General features: G+C 35.9%; 1 protein-coding gene across 1 annotated transcript; it reads left to right on the forward strand.

Annotated features, from left to right (window-relative positions):
• Window positions 1-2,390: 2,390 nt before the first annotated feature.
• Window positions 2,391-11,747, forward strand: LOC121410624 (amidase-like). Its single transcript, XM_041602841.1, has 12 exons — window positions 2,391-2,529; window positions 3,472-3,569; window positions 4,897-5,033; window positions 5,694-5,869; window positions 6,289-6,428; window positions 6,670-6,870; window positions 7,524-7,598; window positions 8,223-8,388; window positions 9,520-9,579; window positions 10,108-10,208; window positions 10,748-10,934; window positions 11,525-11,747. The coding sequence occupies exons 1-12, from the start codon at window positions 2,478-2,480 to the stop codon at window positions 11,719-11,721; spliced, it is 1,590 nt and encodes a 529-aa protein (XP_041458775.1). The 5' UTR covers window positions 2,391-2,477; the 3' UTR covers window positions 11,722-11,747.
• Window positions 11,748-12,948: the final 1,201 nt, after the last annotated feature.

Here is a 12,948-nt window from a genome sequence, read left to right on the forward strand (position 1 = left end):
TATCAAGAATTGAATTCGTGATATCAAGAAACAGGATTGAATGTAAAAACGGTTTGCCGTAAGGGCAATTTCTACCGATATTTCATTTCAGAATGTAAATGAGAATGAGACCCTCGTGAATAACCATAGATAAATGCAAATAATTTTTGCATTCTTGATTTTAATATGAAATGGAAAAGAATTGTTCCAGTGAAGCTACCCATTACAATTCAGCGGTCAGGGGAATTACACACAGAAACACCCTTGCATACACGCACACACACCCTTACATACAGCCACTGTTTCATTGCGGAAACATAAATAAACAAAAGTTGAACTATTACCATTCTATTTTTTTACTACATTATTACGAAATTTAAAGGAACAAGTGAAGGGAGGACAGGAGACGAAGGAAGAAGATAAGGAGAAAGAATAAGAAGAAGACAGAGGAGAAGAAGAAGAAGAGGAACACAAGACGACGACGGCGGCGAAGAAGAAGAAACCAGAAGAATAAGATGGTAAAGAAGCAGAAGAAACAACAATTGAACACGAGAAGACGACAGTGATTGAAAATCATAGATAATATACATGGAGAATGTGGAATCAAACTTACATATTTTCATATGATTATAAAATTGCAAAGAGATACACTATTATTTTCTAACAAGGTTTGACACAGTCCGCTGTAGGACTAGGATTGGTATCAATTTGATACACATTGGCCCTATTTCATATCTTGGAAATTGGTTTTGATCATGTTGATAGATAATTGTCTGTATACTGATATATGACCTCGGGTGATAAATTAGCACAAACGTTATTGCAAGATTTCAAGATAAGATCAGTTCACAATCAGAAAACAAACAACTGACAAAAGCACTTGACTAATGAAGCATGTATGCCAAGTGAAAACTGGCATGTTTCATTAAAAACGAGTATAACATTTCTTTCGCAAACGCCAAAATCTATTATAAGAACTACATACAGTACAAATAACTGAGAGTTACAGGTCAAAATGCAGTCAGTGTAATTAAAACAAAAGACGGGATGTAACATCCCTTAATCGTGTCATGTCAATAATCGTCCAGTGGTAACACTGAACAATTCATTCAACCTTAATATGGCAGTTCAATTATTCATTTACGGTGGTCTCAAACATGACTTGTATGTCAATTAAATATCTTCATAAATAATTATAGGCCTACATTATACCATTACTAATTATGAGTTTAGTTATATCCCATATCCTTCACATTTCTATCATGACAACAATACCATTTTAAATACCATTTTATAATGAAAAATATAATATAAAATAAAGGACGCTGGTACATTTACTCTTGACACAATAGTGCTGTTGTGATATTTTGATTAATTAATGCATTGTGACTATAATTCACAGAGAAATGAAAATGACCTCGTTATTAAAGTATATTGTGCAATGAATATAACCACTATATACATATACCATATTTCAAATGTTATAATAATCTCTTTCAGTCAATGATAGAAAGAGGGCGCTAATATCATTGTAATTTACAATCGTCATTTATGATTAAAGCAACATACTAGCGCCTTTGCAAATTTTATCTAATAAATTTTGAACAATTCAATTTGGAATTGTTTTAGTTAACTTGTTTTTACTTGAATAGGATAAAATAATATTCGCGGGGATATTCATTTCGTCTGAAAGGAAAATATTACTTACTAATGATACGAAGAGTTGTCCAGTAGTACGAATTAAAATGATCAAGACACACAGGGTTTGTTAAATAAAAAGGACTGGCTTGAGATAAGGGAGGGGATGGAGAGGAGCAATGGAGGCAAGTCGGGGGGGGGGGGGGTCAGATTGCAAGGAATTGCATGGACGGATCAATCACTAAAAGGTGATAGGCAAATCAAAAAAATTATGATGACAACCAAATAACAATAATATTAATGATTGTGATGGTGGTGGTGATGATGATGAGAATGATGATGACGTTGATAATGACAATAACGATGATGATGATAACGTTAATGATGATGATGATGATGACGACGACGACAATGACAGAACACTAAGGGCCCAAGGGCGTGGCGCAACATGGAGGAAGGGGACGACTGCCTCCAATGTTTTTTTTTTAAGTCGTGAACTGAGAAAGGAAGAACCGAGCGAAAAACAAATGATACGTCCGGGTCGTCCAACGCACCCTCAAAACAATATTCGTCACAATAAGGCTATGGAAGAAAAGGCTATGATGAATATTCCATCCTGGCCTTATCAGAATATATAACTTTGAAATGTAGATAATATCCTGTTTTTGATACATGTGATTATCGCTTGCATAAAACATGATTCTTTGAAATAACTCCTGAGAAGTATGGGAATTGAAAATAATGAACCCTAAATGTAAACGTGTATTGAGCCTGACTTGACCTTATGTTTTGAAGTTCAAGCGATTATAGGCCTACTGATATTTTGGTGTCTGGTTTTACTATTGGACTGATCAGAGACCATGGCAGAGAAACAGACAAATAACAGCCAAACCAGAGGAAATTCAACAAAAGGTAAGACTGCCATGAAAAGAGTTTCCTCAGTACTACGTGAGCAAGTATATCTCTTGGTTACGTTATGCTAATCATTCCTGTAGTTTGTGGGAATGGTGGCTTGTACACGTTCACGGTCACATACGAATCACACGCGTCAACGTGCTAAGGTGCCGTTTATTCCTTCTAAACTCCAGATCGCAGGTTATTATGTTTGCCCTTTATCCCCGTTCTGTTTGGAATCGATGTGTAAGCACAATCAGAATATTACTACTCTGTTATTCTGTACTGTATGAGAGATTAGGGTTGCGTTGTTTAGGGGGAAATATGACTATGTTTGAACACTGTGGCACATAAAGCCTACTCATTCCAGCTTGTTTGTGGACTGCGAATAATATATCACATCATATATATATATATATATATATATATATATTTATATATATATATATATATATTGTATACATACACAAACAAATGCAGAATTTATATAAAAACGCCGTGAAGAGACAAGACATTAGTACTATGTATTATATACATGAAATTATTATCAATCTAGTATAATGCTCATAGTGGGTAAGGCGGAAGAGATTTGAGAGAGAAGAGGGGGAATGAATGAGCTAAACGGAAGAGAGAGAGGGGGAAGGAGAGTCATAGAAATAGGTGTATAGTTCCTCATCTAACCCTGATATACAACAATCACGCAAGGCGACGCGATATGGGTGGAAAACCATGGAATTGTCATCATTCTTATTCAGACAGATCCCCTGTCTCAATTCAAAATAGTATTTGTGTACAGGAACATATGGCAAACTAACTGGCTTGGATAATTTTGTTTTAATCTCATTGTGGTGAATTGGCAAAATAGAGAAAATGGTCAGATGCTTTCTTAATCGACACAGCTTTGATTTTTTCAAAGAGGAATTATAGATTAACACACTTTTTCATATTAATGTTTAACAGAGTTATATTCTGCCCCTTGGGTTAGGAACCCTACTACTGAACAACTTGCAGATGTGGCGAAAAACCTAGGATTTCATTTAGAGGATGAAGAACTCAAGGTGAAGTACTCATGTACCCCCGGCCCCCATGGAGGGTGCAATCATTCCAAATAAAAATGATAATAACCGTGGTTGAAAGTTTTGAAACAATTCACTTTTGTTCTCGATGATCTTGGGATTGATATGCTGTAATGGAAACACATTACTGCTATCGGAAGGGGGGGGGGGGGGCAACTTCAATGTGTGCCACGCAACTGTTTACGAAATTAAGTTGCAAAAGCAAGTAGACCTGAACGAATCCGTATTGATGTGTTTGATCTTTAATGACTATGCGGTTATTAACTTACAACTTACAATATCTTTCCATATACCGAAAAATATAACATCATAAAATGCGATTTTTCATGGTCTTTGAGAATCAATATACGTTGAATTGAATAAGCCATTTCGTAGTTCCTTTCTGCGCATGATCAAAAGATTCTACGCATGATCAGAAGAAGGTCATTTGCACTAAAGTGACATGGTGCTTTAAAATCTAATGAGATAAGCACCAACTTTGATGTCTTGATTATTCATATATTCTTTTGAATTGTCGTTTTCATTTACATCCACAAAAAAACAACAATGCTTCCACGAACGACTAGTATTTCACAGTTTGTCAAGTACATTGTGCAACGTGCTAAGATATGCATTCAAAGTAGGAATGTAACAAATACCTTCATTAAGCGTTCATTGGTATGCTATTCTGGTCACCTGGGGGATGTTTCACAAAGATTTAAGTATGGCTTAGGTCGCACTTAAATGTCGACGCGTACATTATATGCAACGCGCAATCTTATTGATCAATACGCAGTAGTGCGCGTCCTCTTGGCATGATCTGACCAATGCTGTCATGCCTTTTATACTGCGCGCAACAAGACATTTAAGTGCGACTCTAAGTCATACTTAAATCTTTGTGAAACACCCCCCTGGTCTATTCAATTCCTTCATCCTGCTATGTAAGGCAAGCTTACGTAATATCTTGCTTTGAAATCTGCCTATCATGATGAAAGAAATGAAAGGTCATTTGAACAAAATTGCCCATGAAGTAATTACGAACTGGGGCCCGTTGCAGAAAGAGTTGCGTTTAAACGCAAGCCCCAGAATCAATCGCAAGTCCCAAATGCGCGCTGTTGATTGGTTGAAAATGAAGTTGCGCATGATTTTTAGAGTTGCAATCGATTGCAACTCTTTCTGCAACGGGCCCCTGGTCTATAGATATTGGTCCATCATTATACTTTGTAACGAGTGTAGGCCTAGACCATATCCTCCTGTTTCAAAGTTAAATGAGTAAAAATTGTTGTTATGATTATTGATCAATAATGACAACACTTTTTCTCTTATGCAGGTTTTCCATACAATGATAAAAGGTAACATCGATGTGATCAACAGTACCGAGTCTTTGGTCGAGCCCCAGTTACCGACAAGGTATCCTAGATTACCTGGCTACAGACCAGACTCGACAGAGAACCCACACAATGCGTGGTAAAGTGTATATCTAATTTTATTTTTATCCATTTCTAGATGTTTAATACTAATTTGGTGTAACTCAAATGTACACTAAAAAGGGTTCAACTTTGCACCTGAAAAGGGGGAGAGTCACCTTCATACGTGCAGGCTCAGACCAGAAAGATGCAAATTCGCACCTCTAAAGGTACTCCCATTGTGAAAATTTGCAAAAACAACAACAACAACACATGTAAAACTGCTTTTGGTGTGATATTGGAGTGATCATTTTACAGGTTCATTACCTATTTTACTATGAGTGCAGAATAAAATTTATTTCTAATTACATTCATGTATAGTTCACAAGTCATGTATCATTCTTTTTTTTTGAAGTTGGCAGCTCTTGAATGACGTGGATTAGTTTTAAAGCTATATGTATTAACAATTCATTACGAAATCGAGTATAATATACTCGACGTGATTCATTAAGTGAACACAGGCAATTTGATAGGTTGCCGAACCGAATGGATATAGTTATAGGATTAAATGAATATGAATCTGATTAACTCATTCCAACGTCATTGTTTTATTTGAAAATCAAGTAAAATGCAGCAAATGAATATTATTTGTATGCACCATCGATTCGATTTACATAAAGTGATACATCGTAAATGGATTAGAAATCATATTCACAATCAGGTACTGGAAGTGTGAAATTCACGGAGCAACCTCTGGTGGAAAATTGGCGGGAAAAAGAGTTGCTATCAAGGATAACATCGCCGTGGCAGGGGTGCCAATGATGTATGGCTGCCACGCCCTCGAAGGCTATACACCAAACTTTGATGCCACTGTAATCACAAAGATATTAGATGCTGGTTTGTTTGTTTTTGATAATCCTTCATTCATCTGCTCGTATAATGAATAAGTGTCGTAAGTCTGTGACTGTAATAACTCACCTTTATCATTATGTAGAGTGCCGGTAAAATGATTATCATTTTATGCACTGCTTTGTGTTTTTTCCTCTTTACTTTGGATTCGATGTCTCCATCAATTTCAAAGTTTTTGCATTTCTAATGTATCCTCTCACATTTATATTATGAGAAAGAAATGTTACGTGATTAATGTTATTCGTATTTTGTTTAACTATGTATATGACTGTATATTACAGATGTTAAGTCGCTGTACTATGAAATGTTGAATTAAACCAAACCAATCACTATCAAACTTTTCATAGGCCAAACAAGAAGCAGCTTCAAAATCAAATTTAAATCTAATTTGCTTTTTTTTGTACCAGGAGGAATAATCAACGGGAAAACTGTATGTGAGAACCTAATCTCATCCGGAGGAAGCTCATCAGCTGCAAAGGGTCCTGTACTTAACCCACATGATACAACGCGCTCGAGTGGAGGATCGAGTTCTGGAAGTGCTGTTGTAGTAAGTCTACACATGGACCTAAACTCCGATAATTTAGACCATGGACCTTGTATTAGACTAATACAAGGTCCATGGTCTAAATTATCGGGGTTTAGGGCTGGTATTTGCTTATTGTCCCTATATGTGTTTCGTTATGAGTGAAATATTGGAGATACTAGCAAAGATCTCCATTGCAAAATTTACCAATTATTTGAAGAGGAGTGCGAAACATATTGATCACCATGTTTCCATGATCCTATAGGTGCAAGTAGGTGATGCAGACATGGCGATCGGTAGTGATCAGGGTGGATCTATCAGGTTACCATCATCATGGACTGGTATAGTAGGAATAAAACCTACCCATGGTCTCGTGCCTCATACCGGAGCCTTGGGGATGGATGCTGCCATTGACCATCTTGGACCGATGGCAAGGACGGTCAAAGACTGCGCCCTCCTTCTCGAGGTTAGTTCACCTATAAAAGTCTTCTATAAGCGTGCTATGAAAGCAGTATTTGTAATATAAGCTTCGTTGGCGCGAAACTTAGCAATAGTAGACGTAATGGCCAAAGAGATTTATTCGTTATCTATTATTTATTTTAGCGTTATTCGTTTTCAAGTCAATATACACTAAACATTTTTTATCACGCTTTGAGTTTTTGTTATTTTATCTAGTGACATACGCATTATTTCTATGATTATATTACTTAAAGTTATTGCATTCTTTCAAAGTCTTAATACAAAAGAAAATGTTCAGTCCGTGCTTCGAGTTCGCACTAGAGGATTGGTGAAAATGTATGCTCTTCATTAATTCGTAAAAATAGTCCTTAAAATGTCCCTTTTCTGGGCTGAAGTTCAAAATGCAGCTCGCGCTCGCGTTATATGATTAGTGAGATATAAATTCTTTTTCCTAAATTCTTACCAAAAATCCGTAAAATGTCTATTTTAGCTAGCACGGCTAGGTATTCCTTGCTATTGAGCGCTAAGTAATTAGTGAAACATTTTTTTGCTCGCCCCCCCCCCCCCTCCATGCTGTGACCCAAGGTACGTCAATGTACGTTAATATATGAATGAAGTTAAAAAAGTTAACAAATAATTGCCCTTTTTTACTCGAAATAGGTTATTGCCGGCTACGATGGTGGAATGGATCCTCGCCAGCTACCGAACATTACTGTTCCAGAATATACCAAAGAGGTACACGATAATACAATTATTCTTAATTTAACAGCTTTTGTTACGATGGCTATGTGGACCCGTGTACGTTTAACCAGCCTTGTTTGGAAAAAAAGGGAATTTTATTATTATCAATACAGGAATGGAATTTCTTCAATTTTACGATTCCCCTTGTCCCTATTTCAGAGGAAAACTGGAAAGGGGGGGGGGATTTATTGCGTATTATACATACCATACAAATATCTGTAAAAATCTATCATGTCATATAAGCGTTAACCATTAGGATAATATGATTTTGTTTCCTCTATCATAATAATATGCAACATTCTTTCTATATACCTAATTTTCAGACTGTCATTTTGGCAGGCAATCCCTATACTGAGTGTCCCAGTCGCCCTAAAATATGTTTGGTTTTTTTTCAAATGAATTTTGTGAATGCATCCAAGCATCAAAATAATGATCAATATCACAACGATGGTTGTTGATCTTTCTTTGGGTGTAACGTCGCTAATCGGTATTATCTAGCAAAGTCAGAGCCTTGTGTATCGGACAGTACCCACCTGTCCCCATTCATAAAAGAAATATTCCTTACTCCTACGTATTTATGAAATTCCCTCATTTAGTATGATAATGCATGATTTTCAGTTGGAGAATTCATATGTCAACGGACTGAAGATCGGAATACTTGAAGAAGGGTTTACGGCACCCAATGCTGACCAACGAGTCAACGCACTTTTAAAAGACGTCATCAACAGACTAGCTGATGTGGGAGTTGGTATCAAGGACACATCTATACCTCTACATACACAAGGTCAATGTTCATAGTTATATTTTGAATCCACAAATTTATAAACCTTACTACATTTTTAAAAATAAACATTATACCCTCTAAGTATCCTGAAATTTCAAGGTCTGCACTTGGTTTTGTTTCATATTTTGTTCTGCTTATTGCTCTTTATATTTACGCATGGGTAGTCATATCATTGGAAGTCAAGCCCTGGCGAATGGATCTTTGATCGGCCGGGAGTTCAGTACGGGTTGGTGGCTACTCCGGCTATTTGAGTGTCCCTTGTCATCCCTTCTGCTCATTGCTCTCTGATGCCATCGACCATTGATCTCATTATTATTTCATTACTCTCAGAAATAGTTATTTGCATGTTCTTTCAGTTTCCAATTCAAATGTGTTGCTTGTACACTTGACTTATTATTCATTTATGTATTCGTGTCTACCCCTTTTTGTTTTATTTTTTATTCACTCTCCTACTCTTTCTTGTTATTGATATTTTTTATGAGACTCTCACTACATATTCTATGGAGCCTTAAAATAACAAGATTTGCTTTCACTTTTGGCTCCCTAATATCCACATCTCTCATTTTCTCTGTTTTCGTCATTATTTTAGATCCAACTACAAGAACACTTGGTATACTTTCTTACTGTTTTTTAAATTATGTATGCATTTTCTCATAGGCCTAAGGATATTTATTCATGCTTATCTATGAAAATCTGTAGATATGTATTGAAATACAAGTCAATGTATATGTCTATGTATGTATGAAGAAGCCATTAAACCCAGAAAGCAGTGGCTTGTTTCGGAATACTACTGTAAAACTGCATGTATGACTAATGCTGCAGTCACATTTCCCCTACAGTGGCCGTACGACGAGTCATAAACATCCGATTAATCCATTTTTTATTCAAAACACCTATATTTTGAATTAATTTTAAAACGGGTGTTTACGACTCGCCGTATGGCAGCCGTAGGAGAAATCTGACTGCACCATTAACAACAATTAACAAAAAGAAAGGCTGAGAGAAGGGAATGGTGGGAATAGAAGAGAACAAAAAAGAACTTGAACGATCGCATGTAACTCAAATGTATTTTCTTTTAATGCATTAGGATGTTTTTTTTATTATTATTTATTTATTTTGACTTGTGTACAGGAGGTGCAATTTGGCAATGTACAGCCGAGGGTAATCACGAAAACATGTTCAGACTTGGAGGTGTGTATATCTTCATTAAGGCCTGGTCACACCGCCCGAGCGTTGTTGGAGCGGTCGTGGAGCGGTAGGGAGAGAGGGTCGAATTTCGCTCACACAATTGGGGGAAAAATCGAAAACAAAAATCGAAAAAACAAACAAACAATCGAAATCGAAAATGGTGAACGGTAGCGAGCGGTGATGATTTTTTCTCTCCGCTCCACGAACGCTCGGGCGGTGTGACCATGCCTTTAAGACCATTCGCCTGAATTGGTTTGAATCCTTATCGAAGCACATTATAGGGTCATAAAAGTAAAAAAATAAAAATAAAATAATAATGAAAGTAAAGTATGCGTTACTGTGCATGAATAAAACAACAACTTCGTAATAATGTGGATATCAAATATTTATTTCTCATAAAAGTGGCCCTTTGGTAGGCTTTAAATGTTACCTTTAAACAGATGTGCCTAATTTTCATTTAATTATAGGGCTTAATATTTGAATCGATGTGTTTATAAAAACATGAAAGTTAACTGAGACTAAATTTTACAGGAAACGGAACTGGGCATACGGGTTATTATCCAACAAGTTTTGCCATCGCATCGGGTAAAATGTTCACGTCAAGACCAGATGATTTACCAGATACAATGAAGGTATATCTTTCCATTTATAACTTTGCATCATCTTAAATTTCTTTCCTATTTACTTTATTTTCTATTGTACATTTAAATATTAAGCTGTTTGCTATGTGGTAAGGAAAGCCACATCATAAGCATGTTGAAGAACCTGTGTCTCTTTTCTCGAAATGTGTACAGGGAGCGATCCCGACAGGTATGCTGATAAGTCACTGTTATGTTTCTTTGAATTTAGGGCTCTTTAAGGTTTGTTCCGTTTTTTTTAAAAGTGATATCTGTACAGTATGTATGACTCAGTATGAAGGAAAATATATACATTTTGATACATCATTTGACAATAAAAGAGACAACTGCATTGATATACAGCAGTGTCGTGAGAACTAAATTATTGATCGAGCATTCTACGTTTTGGCCAAGCTATTCACTATTTTGTTTGTCGCTTTCATTCAGTGCTGTATGCATGTCTGTTTTTCCATGATTAGCTCAAATCAACTTCGTGATGGGTGCTATTGACCTTTAACAATCAAGCGTTTACATTAACTCTTTTTTGTTTACAGATAGTTATGTTACAAAGCGAATATTTGAAGCAGAACTACATGAGTCAGGTGTACTGTAGAGGTAGAAATCTTGTCTTTCCTCTCCGCCAGTCATACGATGATGCATTGAAGACGGTAGATGTATTAGCTCTACCAACCATTCCATTCACAGCCACTAAGCTTCTCCAGAAAGGGGCGACGATGCAAGGTTAGGAATTAAACATACAGACTTGAGGTATATTTGTGTATTACTGACAAATGAATCAATAAATGATGTCGCAATGACACAAATATTATCGAATTTACACTTTTCACCGAAAAAAATACCTCAAAAGATGTTGCCTTTAACATGTTTAACAATATTATATACAATATATTTTTCTATTTTTTTTCCATTTTGAATGGTTTTCAAAGAGTATGTTGAAACACACTGATTATGAAGCATTTATGTAATAACCATGCTGGATAATATAATAACATGACAAAAAGTGCTTGAAAATCAGGGGCGGATCCAGGATTTTTCGAAAGAGGGGGCACATTTACCCCTAGGAACAATTTGACGAGCCCCCCCCAAAAAAAGGGTTTCATAAAAAATTAAGGGTATTTCTTCAACGAAAAACTTTGAATAGCAAAAAAAAAGTATTCACTTTCAAGGGGGGCACACTACTGTTTTAACGGCATTTTAAATCAAAGATTTGAATTTTTCCTCTTAAGAGGAGGGGGCACGGGCCGGCTGTGCCCCCCCTCCCTGGATCCGCCAGTGCTTGAATTTTTCTATTTTAACCTTTTCTTGTATAGAATACTTCAAGAACTGCTTTGAGATGACCCATAATACAATCGGCTTTAATCTGACTGGTCACCCTGTTCTCAGTGTAAATGCAGGATTCATCGATGGTTTACCTGTAGGTCTTACGCTAGTTGGGAGACACTATGATGAACTTACCGTCTTTAAGGTTGCACAGGCCATTGAGAACGTCAGAGATGCTGCCCATTAAGTGAATATTCTTCGAGTGCAAACTATTCAAACAATCTTTTTATCAAAATGTGTTGTGCCTGTTGGAAAATTATAAATTTGCATTTTTACAGCCGTGCACATAATGCAGGTTAATGAGGTTATTGATATTTTGTACAATAGTGAACAGAATCTTGGAATCAATCATATTCACTCCATTTATTATCTCATTGATTCATCTCGTTCGAAACATCTCGTTGAAACTGCTTGTTGAACCATGGGGAACACAGTCATCGTCAAGGTTGAATTGTCAGGCAATTGAAAAATGTGTGAGATTCTTCACAATTATTGAACTTCGCCACGCTCTGTTTTAATTAACTTTCTCTTTGAACGGTTTCACATGTCATTGAAAAACAATTCTATATACTGAAGCTAATGGGCTCTTCTAATCAAACACACTTCGTAATTTAACGCCCCATTTTTTTTCTGTAGATTCCCTCCCCTACTCACTTTAGATGATGATGGAAGTAGATCATTCCCAATGTGAACATGTATTTTTTGTATCGATTATTCGAACGAGGGAGATGTATAATCATCTCATACAATTATATTGATATTTCACTAATGTTTGTTTAAAGGGTTTAAGGCTGATAATGCTAATATCTGAATTTAAAGTGTTAAACTAAAGTAAAATGAAAATCCTCAAATTTGATAAAAGTTTTTAAAGTTCAAAGCTACCTCATAAAAATGTTGATTTGAATCAAAAGAGAAAATTCAGACAAGCATTATGCTGAAAATTTCATCAAAATCGGATATAAAATAAAAAAGTTATGATATTTAAAAAAATTCGCTTGTGCACACGCAAATTAAAGAATCGACGATGTTCATGACTATTTCTTGTTTTTATTGTTTGAATTATACAATATTTAAATTTTTACAGATTTGACAATAAGCACCAGCTTGACTGAACCATATAATGTTAAACAATGGTGATTCCACTTTGTTTTACAGGACGATGGGGAGAAAATTAGAATATTTCATATTTCTTATAATAAAATGCAAGAAGAAAAGTGAGTGGGTGCTGTCATCAGTTCCCTCGTTTGCATACCGCGACCGGGATGAGCATATAATTGTGTGAAATAAAGCAAAACTGAAAAATGTCATAACTTTCTTTTTTTACATCCGATTTTTATGAAATATTCAGTGTTATGCTCGTTTTTGTTTTTCTCTTTTATTCAAATCAACATTGTGTTGGACTTTTCCTTTAACG

This window comes from Lytechinus variegatus, chromosome 3 (genome assembly GCF_018143015.1).
Source record: "Lytechinus variegatus isolate NC3 chromosome 3, Lvar_3.0, whole genome shotgun sequence".
In the NCBI taxonomy this organism is placed as follows: domain Eukaryota; kingdom Metazoa; phylum Echinodermata; class Echinoidea; order Temnopleuroida; family Toxopneustidae; genus Lytechinus; species Lytechinus variegatus.